The following is a 19231-nucleotide window of genomic DNA, read 5'->3' as shown; positions in this document are numbered from 1 at the left end:
CATTTAAATGGCCACAAAATCTGTAGTCTGGATCTGGATCAAACTTTGCCAGTCGATAAAGGACACCATCCCACATAATGCTGCCAAATATGAAAAAGAGTGTATCTTTTTTGACAGAATTATGAATTTATGAATATTTGTTCAATGTTAAAGATAGGGATTTTTTCCCATTTTCCAAGATTTTATCTGACTTCGCCCTTTGACCTATGACCTTGAAAACTGAGTCACTTCTTGCCTATCAGGATATGAATCTTCAGTAAAAATTGCATAATGATATATGAAAAATTGTGGGCTCCAGGTTGTTCACAGACAAACAATCAAACAGGGGCAAAAACATAGCCTCCTCCAACTTCGATGGCGGAGGTAATAAAAAAAAAATCTGTTGTGGGTATGCTGTTTCCCTCATTCAGACATATAATTCCTTTCAAAGTCTTTCTTTGATTGTGAGCTAATTTCAAGTACCGTAATTCCAGTAGTTTTGTGTAAAGACCCACCAGTGATGTTATTGTGGAATGTGTTTATTAAAACATACACAAACTGAAGAGTTAAAAGCTGATAAATTTATATGACAAATGTTTTTTTTGTTTGTTTGTTTGTTTTTTTTCATTGGTATCTTTACTTGAATCTACTTCAGAATTTAATGGTTTCTATTCCAGGTACCACCTTTTTCTCCCAGATATGTGAATATTGGTTCAGTACTTTTTGAGTAATCTTTCCAAACAACCAACAAGACAAATAACAAACAAGCAAACAGCCACAAACCTTATCTCCACAATGGAAGAAATAATCAACGCACCATGTGGGAAAGCTGAGGATCTGTGTTACTTGGAGCGCTAACATTCCACAATTTTTTGGATTCCCCCTTCTGGCACTTCTTTCCAAACCTGGTTGGAAGGTGTCACAGAAACAAAATGAAATAAAAATACGTATTTGCTTTTAGCAGGTTGTTTATTGTTTTTGGATCATGTTCGGCCGATAGTCGAACCTCTGATTGAAGAGGAACAATGCGGGTTCCGTCCTGGTCGTGGAACAACCGACCAGCTCATGTGTTTTGTGAACTTGGAGAAGGCGTGTGATCGGGTACCCCGGGAGATACTGTGGGAGGTGCTGCGGGAGTATGGAGTGAGGGGTCCCTTCACAGGGCCATCCAGTCTCTGTACTCGCAAAGCGAGAGCTGTGTTCAGGTGCTCGGCAGTAAGTCAGACTCATTTTCAGTTGGGGTCGGACTCCGCCAGGGCTGCGCCTTGTCACCAATACTGTCACCAACAGGATATCAAGGCATAGTTGGGGAGGAGGGTTTCCAGTTTGGTGGACTCAGGGTCTCATCACTTCTTTTTGCAGATGATGTAGTCCTGTTGTCTTCATTGGCCGGTGACCTCCAACACTCACTGGATCGGTTTTCAGCTGAGTGTGAAGTGGCTGGGATGAGGATCAGCACCTCTACATCTGAGGCCATGGTTCTCCGCAGGAAACCCATGGATTGCCCCAGGTGGAGTTCAAGTACCTTGGGGTCTTGTTCACAAGTGAGGGGATGTTGGAGCGTGAGATTGGCCAGAGAATCGGCGCAGCAGGGGCGGTATTGCATTCGCTCTACCGTACTGTTGTGATGAAAAGGGAGCTGACCCAAAAGGTGAAGCTCTCGATCTACTGGTCAATCTTCGTTCCTACTCTCACCTATGGTCATGAGTGTTGGGTCAAGACCGAAAGAACTAGATCGCGGGTACAAGCGGCTGAAATGGGCTTCCTCAGGAGGGTGGCTGGTGTCTCCCTTAGAGATATGGTGAGAAGTTTGGTCATCCGTGCAAAGCTCAGAGTAGAGTTGCTGCTCCTTTGCATTGAAAGGAGCCAGCTGAGGTGTTTCGGGCATTTGGTAAGGATGCCTCCTGGGTGCCTCCCTAGGGAGGTGTTCCAGGCACATCCATCTGGGAGGAGACCCTGGGGAAGACCCAGGACTAGGTGGAGAGATTATATCTCCACACTGGGCTGGAAACGCCTCCTGATCCGCCAGTCAGAGGTGATCAATGTGGGATGGGAAAGGGAAGTCTGGGTCCCCTGCTGGAGCTGCTGCCCCCGCGACCCGAACCCGGAAAAGCGGTTGAAGATGAGTGAGTGAGTGTTCTAAACGTGCAAGAGGCTCCTGAAAATTATATCTGTACTTTAGGTGAAAGAAGTTAGAAATGTAACTGTAAATATGAATAAATGCTTGTGCTCTACTTAGGAAACTCGTCCTTGTCGGCCTCTACCTTGGTGACAGTGCAGATCCTGGATGTGAATGATAACAGTCCAGTGCTGGTTGGAGATTACTCCTGGAAGTACCTGTGTTCACCTCGGCTGGAGGACCAAGCTCTGGTTCTGGCCTCCCGAGACAGTGATGGGCCACAGCACGGAGGACGGCTCAACTTCTCCCTCCGCAGTGACGCCATCGTCCGACGCAACTGGAAGCTAACACCTATCAATGGTGAGACAATGTCAGGCAGGGCGTGCCTAGCTATATGCCAGCTTGATGATTTACCATTTCAAAAGGTCAAGTGGTTGAAGATATTGTACTGTTTCATAAACTGGCCACTGTGCAAATATAGTCTTGGATCTTAGTGCCTTGAAAATTATTCATCATAACCTTTATTTTGTTATACAATAAATCTGTTAATAAACTCAAAATACTTGCACAGTGACCCAGAAAGGCTTTTTAACTGATTAACTGGTTTGTAAAACTATTAAATAGCATCTGCTTCACTGAAAGGTTTATTGCAGTTTGTGATAATTTTGTCCTCAAAATATTTCATGTAAACATTTGTTTGTTTGTTTTTGTGATCTAGCTCATAAGATTTAAATCTGATCAATTCTGTTGGTAATAGAATCACTTTATCATTGACTAACACACAGCATTGAAACCATATTTAATCCACATTGGTTCCAAACTGTTTGACTTGAACAATTAATAATAATACCCTTTATTTAACCAGGTAGAAATCCATTGAGATTGAAATTTCTTTTACAAGGATGACCTGGCCAGGAAAGGCAATAGCACACATCATAATGGATGTGAACATGAAAATGTTGATGATAAATAAAATACAATCATCTTAGTCATAATAACATTGCACAAGATGTAAAGTCTCAAACAGATTTAGATTTAGAAACATAGGTATTGCGAAAAAGAATCCCATTTGCGATCTCGTAAAATAGACCAGAAAGTGGGCAAAGAAGTCAGTCTGGACAGTTTCAGTTTGGATTGGAGAACGTTCCAGTCAGAGGGAGCTGAAAAACGAAAGGTATTCTTTCCCGCTTCAGTGCGGACACGAGGTACACGAAAACGTAACATGTCATTTGAGTGCAGAGCATAACGGCTTTCAGATCTCTGAAGTAAACTGGATAAATAGGTCGGAACCAGACCAATAAGAGTTTTGTAAAACAGAATCGTCCAATATGTGTAACGCCTAACAGATAAAGAGGGCATGTCCGCTTTGGCATACAACTCACAGATGAATCTCAACGCACAATGATACAGTGGGGTAAAGCACTGTAGACAACTGGTTGAGCCACACCTATACACGACATTGCCATAGTCCAATAAGGGCAGAGAGGTAGCAGTTTTCAAGAGCTTCTGAGCACTTACATGACTTGTTTCTGTAAAGGAAGCCTAGCTTCATCATTAATTAGGAGATCAAGTGTTTAAAATTAACTTTCAAAGAGAGCTCCGTATCAGCAGTCAATCCCAAATACTTGTAGCTGCTGACTGGCTCAAGAACATTACCTCGGGCAGTTTTGATTGATGTGTGTTCTCCAAGGAAACAGGTGATTTAGAGAAAAACATTATTTTGGATTTTTCTACATTCAAGACTACTTTGAAATTCTGCAAATGGTTCTGCACCACATCAAAAGCGGACTGCAAGAATTCAAATGCCTGTGTCACTGAGTTTGACCAGCAATAGATTACAGTGTCATCAGCATACAGATGATAGGAGGCGTTTGTTAGGTTTGTATACAGGTCAATAGTATAAAGTGTGAACAAAATTGGTCCCAAAACTTAGCCTTGTGGAGCACCTTTTGTTTCTTTGAGGAAGGCAGAGTTAACACCAGCCATCTGAACACACTGGGTCCTGCTAGACAAATAGTCTGCAAACCAAGAGACTGCATATGTAGAGACACCGTGTTTGTAAAGAATTTCTAACAATAAAAAATTATGACCTTGAGTTTCACCATTCAAGATTATCTTGGTCAAAGTTCATGTGACAATAGCAGGGTCATATATGACTCCATAGTAGTGTTTAACAGTAACATAGTCATACCTTTAATCAATCTCTTAAAGCATGCCCAAAGTGGGCGCCCCCTTGGTAGGCCATGTAGGTACTGCAGATGGGTCATGAGAGGTTATTACATCCACCAAGGACGTAATGAAATCATCTGCGATTATTTATTTGTCCGTCTGTCTGTCTGTGTGTGTTAGCAGGATTATGTCAAAACTACTGTACAGATATTGATGAAATTTGCACCACAGATAGATATTAGGCCATGGAAAATTCCATTAAATTTTCGAGGTGATCTGGATCTGGATCTGGATTCTGGATCAGGTTTCACTTTATATAGGCTTTGAAGGATTATGTCAAAAGTACTTCACAGATTCTCACCAAATTTGCACCACAGATAGATATTAGGACATGGAAGACTCCACTGAATTTTCGAGGTGATCTGGATCTTGATTGGCAGACATCAGAAATCTGCTCTTCTTCAGTATAATTCAGTATAATTTAGTATAATTGGCAATAAAATTTTAAAATACTGTCCCCCTGCCCCCCCCAAAAAACATTATTTTTTAAATGTAATCAGAAGTAATAAAACAAAGCCATGGGGTTTAAATTGCTTGGTGTGTAGATAGATAGATAGATAGATAGATAGATAGATAGATAGATAGATAGATAGATAGATAGATAGATAGATAGATAGATAGATAGATAGATAGATAGATAGATAGATAGATAGATAGATAGATAGATAGATAGATAGATAGATAGATAGATAGATAGATAGATAGATAGATAGATAGATAGATAGATAGATAGATAGATAGATAGATAGATAGATAGATAGATAGATAGATAGATAGATAGATAGATAGATAGATAGATAGATAGATAGATAGATAGAGTATTTCATCTTAGTCCTGATTGATGTGGAACGTTGTTTGGACATGCGTGGCCCTGGGGAGCTTGAGCCGGACAGCCACAGGGTGAACCACCATGGAAACAGGAAAGGGTCCGACAAACCTGGGAGCAAGCTTCTTTGAGTCCACCCATAGCGGCAAGTGCTTTGTAGACAACCAAACTCTTTGACCAGGAACATAGGACACAGTGAGAGTGCTCTTGCAATCCGCAAGATGATTGGCGAGCCCACTCCCAGGTCTTCCTGCATTTCCTCACCAGGGCCAAGGTGGATGGGACCGGGGAATCACAGTCTGTGGATGGAAATAATGATGGTTGAAAACCATGGGCCACATGATATGAGGAAAGACCTGTTGATGAGGATAGCAAGGTGTTATGAGCAAGTTCCACCCAGAGCAGATGTTCTGACTAGGTTGCTGGGTGTTGGGCGGATGTAATGCAAAGCTCTTTCTCCAAATCCTGCTTAATCCATTCAGTCTGACCATTGGACTGGGGGTGATGGGCAGAGAATAGGCTGACAGACACTCTCAAAGTCGGCAGAACTCAGCCCAGAACCGGGACACAAACTGCGGCCCTCAGTTTGATACAATGTCCTGTGGGAAACCATGGTATCTAAAAACATGATTATTAAGTGTTTTGGCCATCTCCTTGGCCAAGGGTAACTTAGGCAGATGAATGAAATGTGCCATCTTGGAGAAACGGTCAACCACAGTCAAGATGACTGTGTTGCCATGTGAATTAGGTAGTCCCGTGAGAAAGTCCACAGAGACGGGCGACCATGGTTGTCGAGGTATAGGTAGAGGCGTGAACAAACTTTATAAGCTGTGAGTAAGAGGCTTATACATGCATAACATAACATAGTCTCTGACGTAGAGAAGCTTGAATCCTCGACTGGACTGGGTTGCTTGACGCGAGGACATTTCGCTTCAAATCGCAGAAGCTTCCTCTGCTAAAATTCTTGCTCTGGTGGTCTGACTTCTGTCTTGACTCTTGTAGAGAAGAATAAATTATTATTATTAAATTCTATAAATATAAATTATTAATAAATTACTTATTCTTCTCTACAAGATTTGAAGCGAAACATCCTCGCGTCAAGCAACCCAGTCCAGTCGAGGATTCAAGCTTCTCTACTATGGAAACCACCTGGACAACTGAGAGCCTACACAGAAACATAGTCTCTGACATCATCTCCCATACCTGGCCACCAAAACCGTTGCTGAATCACTAAAAGAGTTTTATTAATCCCGGGTGGCATGACAATTTATTAGTGTGAGCCCATTCTGTTACCTCCCACCTTAGCAAGTCCACCATAAATAATTTACCCTGAGGACAATCAGTAGTGGGTGTAAGTGCCCCTGCAGCCGCTTTAACCTTGGCCTTGATGACTTTGAATCGGAACCAAATGAGCGGGTGAGTAAATTGTGCTCGGTATTTTTAGCCCCGGGATGGTAAGAGGAGTTACACTGTTGAAACAGTATCATTTTAAATCTTCAAAGTACATTGAGTTCTGTCACCAAAGCCTAGAGCACACTGTAGGCCTGTAGCTCACTCCAGCAGTATGCTGGCTGTGCAGAAGGCAGATTTTAGATTACACAGTGCAGATTACAAACAAACTGTCACCATGGATGACATGAATGTTACTGTAAGGTGCAGAACGTCTAGGATTCGTATTCATAAAATGGCTTTGTCAAAGAACTGCAGGGCCCTCTGTAGTTCCCAGTAACTCATATCAGCTCATTGACAGTGATGAGGTGTGTAGAACTACCCACCCACCCCCACCCCCCGACTATCCTGTGTAGCTATCTGGGTCCTTTGGAAACTTGTGTGTGTGTGTGGGGGGGGGGGGGGGGGTCATGTTGGGTGTTGTCTGTTGTCTGTCCAGTTGCCGTCCAAAAAGATTAGGTTAGTGTGTCTAAATCACGTGTAGGTGTTAATGTGAAAGAGATGTGCTGTGTTCTTTTTATCTACTTCTTATGTAATAAGTGCTGTGATTAGACTTTAGCAAACTTCATTTGCCAGACTCTTAAAGGGAAACTCTGGGATTTTACAACCTAGGCTCTATTTTTAGACATTCACTCAAAACAAAAGCTGAATTAATCAGTGCATTACTGATTTACTGTGCAAACAACGTCACAGGCTAACCGGCTAATTAATGCAATGGCAGAGGACAAACTAAACATTCACGCAGTAAACCACAGAGTAGGTGAAACTGTCATTAGAAATGTCTGGTAGCACGGTGAGGATCGCTGTGGACCCCAGTAAATGTAACAAAATGACTAATTACAGCGTTAACTACAAGTCGACTGCCAGTCAGGGGCTGTGTCTTACAGAATGAACCCCTCATCAGGGCCACGGGATTAAATGTCCATATGTTGTCCTTTCTGAACAAAAAATTGAACCGTCATAAAATGAAATTACCATCAGGTTTATATCTTGTGCTGTTGAGCATATATACACGGGTCGGCTGAAAGGTTCTGCTTTCAACATAATTATTATTATTTCAATGGCCAATGGCAAGCAAGATATTAAAGTGAAACTGGTACAAGAATAATCCTTTATTTATTAACTATCACAAGACCAAATGATTCTCACCTGCAATTTCAGGCATGCCCGAAATTGCCTTTGACATAACACATGCGTACAGTAGTCAGCAAAGAAAAAATGTATGTGTGTGTGTGGGGCGGGGGGGGGGATAGAATACTCTTTATTGTCATTGTATTTACATTCTACAGATTGTACAGAGATTATCACTCACGCATTGGACTGATAAGTCATTTTAGCGCAGGTGCAGATAGAAACAAAAGACAAAAGTTTCCTGTATATATAAATATATATATATATATATATATATATGTAAACATATGAATAATGTACAGTTTAAAAAATAGCTGCAAACTTTTAGGGGATGAAAGAGCATGCTGTTATTGAATGCCTCATGGTGGAGGGTTGTGCATCTATAGACATTCATTGACAAATGAGTGTTGTCTGTGGCAACGCCTGTGTGGATGTCAATACACTCAGGAGGTGGGCAAGAAGATTGAAGGGTGAAAATCTAGCCAGTAGGAGTCGGCATGTCCAGAACCATAGCGGTTGCCCCATAACAGCCACAGATGCACAGCATTAAGTGCAGGTGCTGTGGGATCATCCCCACAGAGATTTTTGGAACATGGCAGCACTGTCAACTCTACTTGCTTTGTGGTCACTTTGCACAGCCTGCAGGGTGTTCGTTCTAGAAAAGATACAGTTCTTCAGCATTTCAATGCTTGCCCACACACAAGTGAACAAACTCAGGATGCATTGCAGTGGGTGAAATCTTATCACACCCATGTACAGTTCAGATTTTGTGCCCTCCGACTTATTGCTTTTTTCCCCATGTTGAAAGAACACCTGCAGGGACACCGTTACATGAATGATAATAATTTTGTGGGTGGCTCATCTGCTCTGTGTAAACCTGAGCCTGTCAGATCTCATATATTCTTCAGCAGAGTGGGTCCTGGTTAGTACTTGGATGGGAGACATCTTAGGAAGACCAGGGGCTGTGCCTGAGTTGCATCAGGAAGGACATCCAGTGTAAAACCTGTGTCTAGTGTGTGTGTGCTGGATCTGCTGTGGTGACCAGAGTGAAAAACGGGCATAATTTTTTATTTATTTATTTATTTATTTTTTTTGGTGGGCTTGCGTTCTTAATGAGCCATATAATTATAATGTAACTGCCAATGAACACTGAGTAACAGGGTTTTGAAATCTATTTTGACTTATAAGAATGTAATTAGTGAATATGCCTTATAAGAGTGGGCCAAGTGAACATACCATCTAAGAAACAGAGTGACCTGGCTGTAAATGTGCCGTGTTCTATTTTCTGCCTCCTAATATTTCACAGTTCCATCAGATATGGGCAGTATAATGACATTATTCTCCTTGCTATTGTAAGGGGTCTCTGTGATATCCATTCAGTGCAAACTATTTACTGCTGTGACGTCTGCAATTAAGTCATTCACACAGCTCAGACTAATTCTCTCTCAGTTTTTGGTATTGATTGAGCCCAGCTGTAATTACATCAGCCGTATAATTTCTTTGGCATCACCGCTGGGTTCCTGCCAGCTAATGGAGGCTTGAAGAACAATTTCCCAGAGTGCTTTGCATCCTGTGACAGGCAGTAATGGTCATACAAATGATGGCAGCGTGTACCTGCATAATGACAGTGGCACACACACAATTGGGATCGGCACAGAATGTGTATGTGTGCGTGTGTACCACTTTCACCTCAGACTCTCAAATGAGCCACGTTCATATAATTAATGTTTCTCTAAATTCAGAAAATCATTTGATGACGCAGCACACTTTTGTTCCACCCACGTCCAATCTTTCATAGCTGTTTGTGGTATTAAGGACAGAAACATGCAGTATGCTTGCAGTGCATTTAATGGGCATTCACATAAAAATATTTGATAATGTTCGAGAAATAAATTAATAAAACCTGAAAAGATAGTCATTTGAAGGTAAAGCACTGGTGCTGACAGACGGGGAAATTTTAACAGCCTGCACAGAAGTGTTGCACAGCTGTGGTGTGACTGATAAACAAATGGAACATGAAGGGGGAACGGTGGAACACAGAAAGCTTTAGGTTTAAGATAAGAGTTCAAACAGGCTGATAAAAAATGCTTTACAGGACAGGGCTTTTACGTTACCCAGCCAGGCTGGTAATTTGGGCTGATGTACACAGATAAGATACACTCCTGCTCAGCATTTACTGGCACCCCTGAGTTTTAAGCACAGAATTTACAGTATGTTCTGAAACTAATGCAAATGAACCAGCAAACACATGTATTATTGAACAAGAAAAAAAAATGCTTTCATATAGACTGATACAAGAAATGCAGGCATAAATTGTAACTGGCACATTTTGATGAATGTATCATAAATCATCACCTTTATAGCCAGTTTTCTTTAGGAAACTTAGTGAATATTTCTTGGACTTTATTGCAGTAATCATTCAGAAATATAAATGGCCTTTCCTCATTCATCTCCTTCTTGCACGGTCACTTGGTTTTTAAGAACTGCTTGCTCCAGACAGATTTAACATACAGTACCATGCTGTATTTCTTAATGATGGATGAAAATTTAGTGTTCATGGATCTATCCAGTGATGTGCCTAAAGACAACTAACAAAAAAAGTGAATATTTACTGTCACTTCATGGAAGTACATTTTATGTCTCCATTTGGTTATTGTTGTTCAGTAACATTGAGAGAGCACCACAGATGCAATGTTTGCTCTGAGAGTACTGATGGAGAAGTATTGAGAAGGCCAGAAGGAATTGCATCATGTGTTTGTGGATTTACAGAAAGCTTATGACAGGGTGCAGAGAGAAGAGTTGTGGTATTTTTTTAGGAAGTCTGGAGAGGCAGAGAAGTATGTGAGGGTTGTGCAGGACATGTACAAGGATAGTGTGACCGTGGTGAGATGCACACTAGGAATGACAAATTCTTTCAAGGTGGAGGTGGAACTATATATGAAGAGTTCAGATGCAAAACCCAGTACCACCAAAATTTTTAGTTGAGGCCAACATGTACTTGGCTGTCAAGGGGACAATCAGTGGGCAAAATATGAAAGAATTTGAACAAACTGTTTCCATTTTATTGATGAAAGTCTGTGCATTTCCGAATAGGGTTTCCTTTAAATCTCCATTTTCAACTGCATTTTTCTCCATTTGAAAAAAAATACTTACTGGGTTCTGCATCTGAACTCTTCATATATATGTATACACATCTTTATATATTTAGATAATAATGGAAAGTTCATGAAACTGCATTTTATTTCTGAACATATTTTGATGGGTGCTAATAATGATGACTAGAACTGCGCTGTCAGGGTATGGATTATGTTATGCGTATGTGTTATATTTTCTTGTATTTTTTCTGATTAGGGTTTATGTCACTGCTTTTTCTTGTATGTCACTTTGGTGTTTTGTGGTGGGCGGTTCCCTTTTGCTTTCTATTCCCACGCTCTGGCTTCTTCCCTCACCCACCTGTTTCCATCACCTGCTCGTCACACCTGCTCCTCACTCTCGGTATTTAAGCCTCTCTCTTTTCTCTCTTCTCTGCCAGATCAGTGACTACGTTTACTTGCCGTTAATATTCGGGTTAAAGTCAATATTCTGGTTTCTGAATTATTAGGAATAACCTGTTTACATGCTTAAGCAGACAGAGTTACTCCTGTATACATGGTCACTGGTATCATTTGGAATATCCCCATCTAAATAGTGATGCATGGACAATGTCCAGAAGCACAGAGAACGTCACGATGCAAATATGCATCATTTCCGTTTCTTCTTCCTGTATCCAAAGACAAAAACAATAACAGTAGCAATGAAGTATTCGGTTTCCTCCTCACTCCAAAAGTGTGGTGCTGTGCTGCCACGTCTGGATTTCCCCATACTTGTTTACCTCTGCTTCTGTGGTGTCCGGTGGTTTGCGCGTGTCACATACAAGTAGTTGCCGTACTCAAAAGACCAAGATTCCTTGCGGATAGGACATGCACAGAACACAAAATAATGTTCCTTTCTATGGGGATATTCTGATGCGCATTTATATGACCTGATATTTGGGTTAGAAAAAGAGTAACCCAGGGGTCATATTCGGGTTTTTAAAAACCAGAATATGAGTATATTCGGGTTTTTGCGGGTGTTTACATGGCCGTGCACAACCGGGTTATTGCTAATATTCCAGTTATGAAAGGGTTATTGGCTGCATGTAAACGTAGTCAGTGTGCTTCATCGCCTTTGCTTCCAGCCTGTTTTCATAGTCCTCATTTTGATTGCCTTGCTGTGTTTTGTGACCACCCTGCCTGTTTTTCCGACCTCGCCTTTAGCCCAGTAATCTTGACATTGTTGCTGTTTTTGGACTGCCTTTTTGTGTACTGACTTTAGCTCATTAACCCACTAAAGCCTTTTGAAAGTCAAACCTTGGTGTGTGTGTTCTGTGTTTGTGTTCAGCCATTCCTGGTTACAGAACCTGATATGCACATTAAAACAGTCCAGACCACTCAGTGCACATGGCTTTAGGTACATTGGGGCGGAGAGTGGTTGGAAGGTGGGGCCATTAAGTTTGCCTGAATGTATTCATTTTTCCATTGAGAATCCATATCAAACAAGTAAATGTTGTTTTATTGAATAAATATAATTTCGGACGCATTGATCAAAAATAGCCTCACAGCAAGAAGGTCATGGAATCGCTTCCTACCTGTGGCCTTTCTTTGTGGAGTTTGCATGTTCCCCCCTGTGCTTGTGTCGGTTCCTTGAACAGAACACCAGTCTGTCACAAGGCACATATACACAAACACTCAACACATGTCAGTTTAGAGTCACAAATCCATTTATTCCCATATGTGTGTATGAGGACTCCACTGCAAAGAAAACCTAACTCTGGGTACCGATAAAAGAACTTGAACCTAATCTGCATGCCTGTGGAAGCAGGACTGTGAAGCTGCAGTGCTAACCACCGTGCTGCCATTGGGAATTTTAGGACTTTGAAATTGTTTTATCCATTTAGACTTATAACAGTAAACTGATTTATTTTAATTGATCTTGCCCAGTATGGCCCCTTTAAGCTGTTTAAGAATAACTACTGTGTGTTGTTTTCACAAACAACAATCCAAATGTCTTGCACTGTAGATACCCACACCAACCTGTCCTTAAATGTTCCTTACCTGGCCCCTGAGGTCTACACGGTGCCCTTCACCATCTCTGACAGCAGCTCTCCTCCCAGGAGCACTTTCATAAACCTAGCAGGTAACGATGACACACCTGCTGCACCTCACACTGTTCCTGTGTCCGTTTCAGGCTGGTGAGCACACAACTTTATTAAGACTGTGAACTTTTGCCTGTGCCTGACATTGATTACTTAAAGCAAAAGGTGGCATTTTTAAAGGGAAATGGACTTCAAAATGTTTTGCAGTCAGATTGCTAACTTCTAGCAAATTAGGAAAAAAAAATATCACATATTCAAGAGCCAAAAAGTTTGGATTTTGTTCTTGTATAAGAATTTTTGTTTGTCTCATGTTGAAGTAAAAGCACATTCAGACTGCACACCTCCACTAAGTTGAAACATTATTGTTGTATTTCCAAAGTTACTGTAACTAACTATTTTCCATTTTAATTTACAATAAACTACTGGCAGCAAGAGTTTTATACTGTTATTCTACAGTGTGGCTACTGTAATGTACTAAAGGATTATTAACTGAGTATGAGGTCAGCTAATAAAATCTGATACACGATCCGGACCGATTGTCATGGTAACGGTCTGATATGGGAAAATATCAGACTGGAAATCAGCCAATCAGAGCACGTGTACTGTTGTAGTCATATAATAAAACAGCCTGTTACTGTATAAAGATTATAGTACTGTCCCACTGCTAAATTACCGTAAACAGCTATGGTTGCCAGATTAACTGTGTCACCATTGGAGTTACCGATTGGGGTTTGGTTTTCTAACACAGTTCCAGCCATACAAGGAGAATGGAACATGTCCAACATTCAACCAGAAGCATTCTGATTGGCAGGCACCGTGCGCTATCTGTACGCACCACAATGCGCTTTGCAATGCACAAATGTATTGGTCTTTGTTTTAACCTGCTGACCTACTGTGCTAAATTCTAAACAGACATATTGCCTTTTTTTTCTATCATATTTCCTATATTGTTGTATTTTTCTATATTCTTCCGACCAACAAAACGTGTTTTAAAATATCATGTCTGTTTAGATTTCTTTACCAACAGCTGTAAATTTTCAAAGAGTCATTTTTGCATTTACAGTTATATTATAAATACATGTTTTGAGTGAAATCTGAACTACCAGGTGAAATGTTTACAGCAGTGTGTATACTGTTTTTGGGTGACAGTAATTTAAACACTGCTGTCAATATTTTTACTGGTTGCTGAGAGTGTCTTCCAAAATCTTTACAACAATGTCTAAATTTTCTTTTATTTTGATTTTTTTTTTTTTTTTTTTTTTTTTTTTTTTAATCAGCAACCAGGCAATTCTGGAACATGCCCCATCTAATTGCACTGTTTTCATCACAAAACATTTATATTTTACCAAAATTTCAAATTTCTGTGAGGAAGAAATTTGATCAGTACTCAGCTAAAGCAAACAACATCTTTGGAATCAAATTTTTTTTAAAGAACTGAAGGAGGAGAAGCATTTTAGGCAAATTTCATAGTTTTAACCCAAAAAAGTCCATATTTTGGCTAAGATTTTAAATGTTAAAACTCTTTCATGTAGAATTATGAACAGTGCTTAGATGTAAACAAAACCAGTCAAAATGCATCAAGAACTGAAGGAGAAGAAGCATTTTTTTTAACTGTGGCCAGCTGATAGACAAGACAGAAGATGTTTCATCATGACATTAGCTCATCAGACTGTTTGTCTCAATGAGCTCAGCAAAAAAAAAAAAAAAAAAAAAAAAAAAAATTTGATTACAGCACATAGATAAGAACTGTAACTCTCAACAAAAGCTGCAAAGTTAAAGTCTGAACAAACAATCAAATAAGTGAGCTAGCACTTCAAAATCTGATGTCTTCACCTGTTATTGTGCACAAAATGTTTGAAATGAAAACTGATTGTCTTCTCAAAATTCCATATTTCAAATACACCAAGTCTGAGTAAATGTGTACAATCTGTGGTTTTATTCAAAGCCAATGTCATTTTTACCTCCGCCAACGAAGTTGGAGGAGGTTATACGTGCCCCCCGGTTGTTTGTTTGTTTTTTCAGTTTTTCATATATCATTATGAAATTTTTACTGAAGATTCATATCCCGATAGGCAAGAACTGATTCAATTTTCAAGGACATAGGTCAAAGGCCAAATCCAGGAAAAATCTTGAAAAATTGGAAAAATCCCTATCTTTAACATTGAACAAATTAAAAAATTTGTAACTGTCAAAAAAGATCAAATTTCTTTTATATTTGAGAGCATTATGTAGGATGGTAGGATGGTTGACTGACAAAGTTTGATCCAGATTGCAGATTTTGTTGCCATTTAGATTCAACATTGAAACTCCATTTAATGTCTATTTTACATTATATCTTAGACAAGCATGCCCCAATCACTCTCTTATTTGAAAGTGAGGTGCAGGCTGGCACTCACTATCACCTGACAAAGTTTGATCTGGATCTGATCCGGATTGTGTATTTTTTGGACATTTGAATTTGATATTGAAAAGTCCATTTGATGTACATTTTGCATTATATCTCAATCAAAAATGCCTCAATCACTCTCATTTGTACCAGTGAGGTGCAAACTGCCACTCTGAATGAATAGACTAAGTTTGATCCATATTGTGGATTTAGCAGATATTTGATTCTTTGATCTATAATTTAGCTTATGAAAAGCTTTTACATAAAAGACTGGGAACACGTAAAAGACTTTTATGTGTTCCCAGGGTGAATAAAAAGTCTGCCGGTCACAGAGCTTTCTCCTATCGTGACCCAGCTCTGTGGAACGATCTCCCGGCACACATACGGCAGTTGGATACTGTGGAGACTTTTAAATCACGTTTAAAGACTCATTTATTTTCCTTGTTTTATCATTAGTGTTATGATGTGTTTATATTCTTGTATTCTTGTATTATAGGGGAGGTGATGGTCCAGTGGTTAAGGTGTTGGGCTTGAGTTCAGAAGATCATGGGTTCAAATCCCTACCTGACTGGAAAATCACTAAGGGCCCTTGGGCAAGGCCTTTAATCCCCTATTGCTCCCGGTGTGCAGTGAGCGCCTTGTATGGCAGCACCCTGTCATCGGGGTGAATGTAAGGCATAATTGTAAAGTGCTTTGAGCATCTGATGCAGATGGAAAAGCGCTATATAAATGCAGTGCATTTACCATTTATTTATTTATTCTTTTATAGTTTTGTCTTTTTATTGTTTTTAAATTTTTAATTCAGTTTTTTCTGTTTTTATTATGTTGTGTGAAGCGCCTTGAGGCGACCTTGAATTTTTTTTTCCAAGGTAAAAAATTTGTGGAAGTGAAAACTAGTGTTGGCGGGTGTTGGCACCCTGTGAGCGCGGTCCTCACATATATCAGTTGTTCATGGTTTTGTTTTTGTTTGTTTACTTGTTTTTTAGTGACCGTGTGCACCTGTAACGTCAGGGGGAACTGTAAAATGCCTGCAAAGCAGTTGCAGGGAATGCCGACCATTCAGTCAACAGTGGGTGTTTTTCTGGGAACTTTTGGAGTAATAGGTAAAAAAAAAAAAAAGTTTAATTTAAAAATGTAATATTCATAGACTCTACATCATAAACATGTAGTAGTAGTAGTAGTAGTAGTAGTAGTAGTAGTAGTAGTAGTGTAGGCAATCAACTGTACGTTTAACAAACATGGCATTATGCTTCCTTAAATATTTTAAATGTCACCCTTTTTTTAATTTAAATTGCAGGAATCATCCTCATCGTTGTTTTCATGAGGTTGTCCCCCCAAAACCCCAAACAGTCAAACAAAACTAACCAGGAGAGAGTTCCACTGAAGATATCACTCTGATTAGCATTAAGTCATCAATGCAAATAAATGGCTAAAGCCAGTTTGTTTTCTGGTCGACGAAATGAATATTTGAAAATTAAAGAAGTTATTTCAATGAGGAAATGTGAAAGTTCAGCTGCACACTCATAGTGTCAAAGAAAGGAATGTAATGTTCATTTGTTTATGAAGTTGTATTGTTTATGTTGTTGGGAACCTGTGTGTGTTGATTGACTTATGTGTTCTAAGTTTGAATCTTTTCCTTCTGTAAAATCTGAAATCCTAGCATTTTACTTTTACGCTGTGTTTCTGATGCTAATCAGTTATTGTATGTGCACATTTGTCACTGTTTTCTTATGATATTTTATAGATTAAATGATTAATCAATTTATCAATCACATCATCAGATTTTTTTTTTAATAACGAAGGTAATCATGAGTTGTATCTCAGACTCACTGCCTTCAAAATTTGTATTAATCTGTTCTGTTGCTTGCTAGAAGGCACGTGGGAGATGTAGTTTCAGAGGATCTGCTCCAGGCAGATTTTCCACTGTGCTATACCAATACATGTTTCAATGTTTTGGATAATTACTGATTTAAATGTTCTTGTGTGGGTTCTTTAACTTTTCTGAAGCCAAGTGGTTGTAAAAGTGAAAAAGCAGTTCATATCATAAAGACAATAAGTATGTGTTCAGTCTACTGTTTTGTTTTGTTTTTTACTTTTATTCTGTTGTCACTTTGCAACTAATGAGTCATAAAAGTCTCAAGACTACTGAGATTTGGTCTTCTTTATTACAGTAGATATTTTTGTTGTTTTGGGTTTTTCGCTGCTCTGTTGCTGCTAAATTACAAATCAAAACATGATAAACCAAAGGAGACTCAATCAATCAATTCAATCAATCAATTTTATTTATATAGCGCCAAATCACAACAAACAGTTGCCCCAAGGCGCTTAAAGAGACTGACAACTGAAATTGTCCTGTGCTTCTAATTGCATTTGTGGCCTTGTTCCAGTCTCTGTGTTTAGGACATAAATGCAGACTGAAACGGCTAAACAGAAATGCAAAACTATATTCAGCTCAAAGTGCTTATATGAATAGATTTGCAATTGAAGGTCAACTGATTCAACATCTGCCATACAATCTAACCATATTGCAGACACTCAGGACAAAGAGCCTTTGAAAGACAAGAGGTCACCTGTTGTACTTTTAGATTTTATATATATATATATATATATATATATATATATATATATATATATATATATACTATAATAGACAGGTGGCCTCTGTGTGTGTGCATGTACAGTATGCGTGCATGCATGTGGCTTCAATCACGGAGAAACTGGGTACAGCTGATATTTGCCATCTGCTATGCTTATGTATTTTGGGTCAAGGATAAACTCTGCAAAAACAGAAAGTTGATAGTAATATTTTTTTTTTAATTTGTGATATTAGCTAACAACAGTGAACAGTAAACATTGTGCTGCAAATGTTGTTATTGTGGTTCATGTTAGTTTAACAGTGTTGACAAGCGATCAGTGCAGAGCTGCACTGTGACGTCATATACGGTGCTTATATACACTGAGGAAAATAAGTATTTGAACACCCTGCGATTTTGCAAGTTATCCCACTTAGAAATCATGGAGGGGTCTTTTTTCATCTTAGGTGCATGTCCACTGTGAGAGACATAATCTAAAAAAAAAACAATCCGGAAATCACAATTCATGATTTTTTAATAATTTATTTGCATGTTACTGCTGCAAATAAGTATTTGAACACCTGCCAATCAGCAAGAATTCTGGCTCACAGACCTGTTAATTTTTCTTTAAGAAGCCCTCTCATTCTGCAATTTTTACTTGTATTAATTGCGCCTGTTTAAAAGACACCTGTTCACTCAATCAATCACAATCAATCACACTCCAACCTGTCCACCATAGCCAAGACCAAAGAGCTGTCTAAGGACACCAGGGACAAAACTGTAGACCTGCACAAGGCTGGGATGGACTACAGGACAACCGGCAAGCAGCTTGGTAGAAGACAACAACTGTTCTGATTATTTATTAGAAAGTGGAAGAAACACAACATGAGCTGGGATCACATTCACAAAGATTACATTAGTAACACATGATGCTGTCATGGTTTAAAATCCTGCAGGGCAGCAAGGTCCCCCTGCTCAAGCCAGCACATGTCCAGGCCCATTTGAAGTTCACCAGTGACCATCTGGATGATCCAGAGGAGGCATGGGGGAAGGTCATGTGGTCAGATGAGACCAGAATAGAGCTTTTTGGAATCAACTCCACTTACCATGTTTAGAGGATGAGAATAACCCCAAGAAAACCATCCCAACCGTGAAGCATGGGGGTGGAAACATTATACTCCGGGGTCCTCTTCTGCAAAGGGGACAGGACGACTGCACCGTATTGAAGGGAGGATGGATGGGGTCGTGTATTGCGAGATTTTTGCAAACAACCTCCTTCCCTCAGTAAGAGCATTGAAGATGGGTCATGGCTGGGTCTTCCAGCATGACAACACAAAGCCAGGGCAACTAAAGGGGGACTCCGTAA

General features: G+C 39.7%; 1 protein-coding gene across 1 annotated transcript in view; it reads left to right on the top strand.

Annotated features, from left to right (window-relative positions):
• The window catches only part of cdh16 (cadherin 16, KSP-cadherin), a 163059-nt gene extending 145988 nt beyond the window's left edge, over positions 1-17071 (top strand). Inside the window, exons 15-18 of the mRNA XM_034192397.1 lie at positions 2219-2458; positions 12831-12947; positions 16279-16395; positions 16590-17071. Coding sequence (XP_034048288.1) covers positions 2219-2458; positions 12831-12947; positions 16279-16395; positions 16590-16690 — 575 coding nt within the window. The 3' untranslated portion in view covers positions 16691-17071. The remainder of the gene's footprint in view (positions 1-2218; positions 2459-12830; positions 12948-16278; positions 16396-16589) is intronic.
• Positions 17072-19231: the final 2160 nt, after the last annotated feature.

This window comes from Thalassophryne amazonica, chromosome 2 (genome assembly GCF_902500255.1).
Source record: "Thalassophryne amazonica chromosome 2, fThaAma1.1, whole genome shotgun sequence".
In the NCBI taxonomy this organism is placed as follows: domain Eukaryota; kingdom Metazoa; phylum Chordata; class Actinopteri; order Batrachoidiformes; family Batrachoididae; genus Thalassophryne; species Thalassophryne amazonica.
This window is presented reverse-complemented; position numbering and strand designations above follow the sequence as displayed.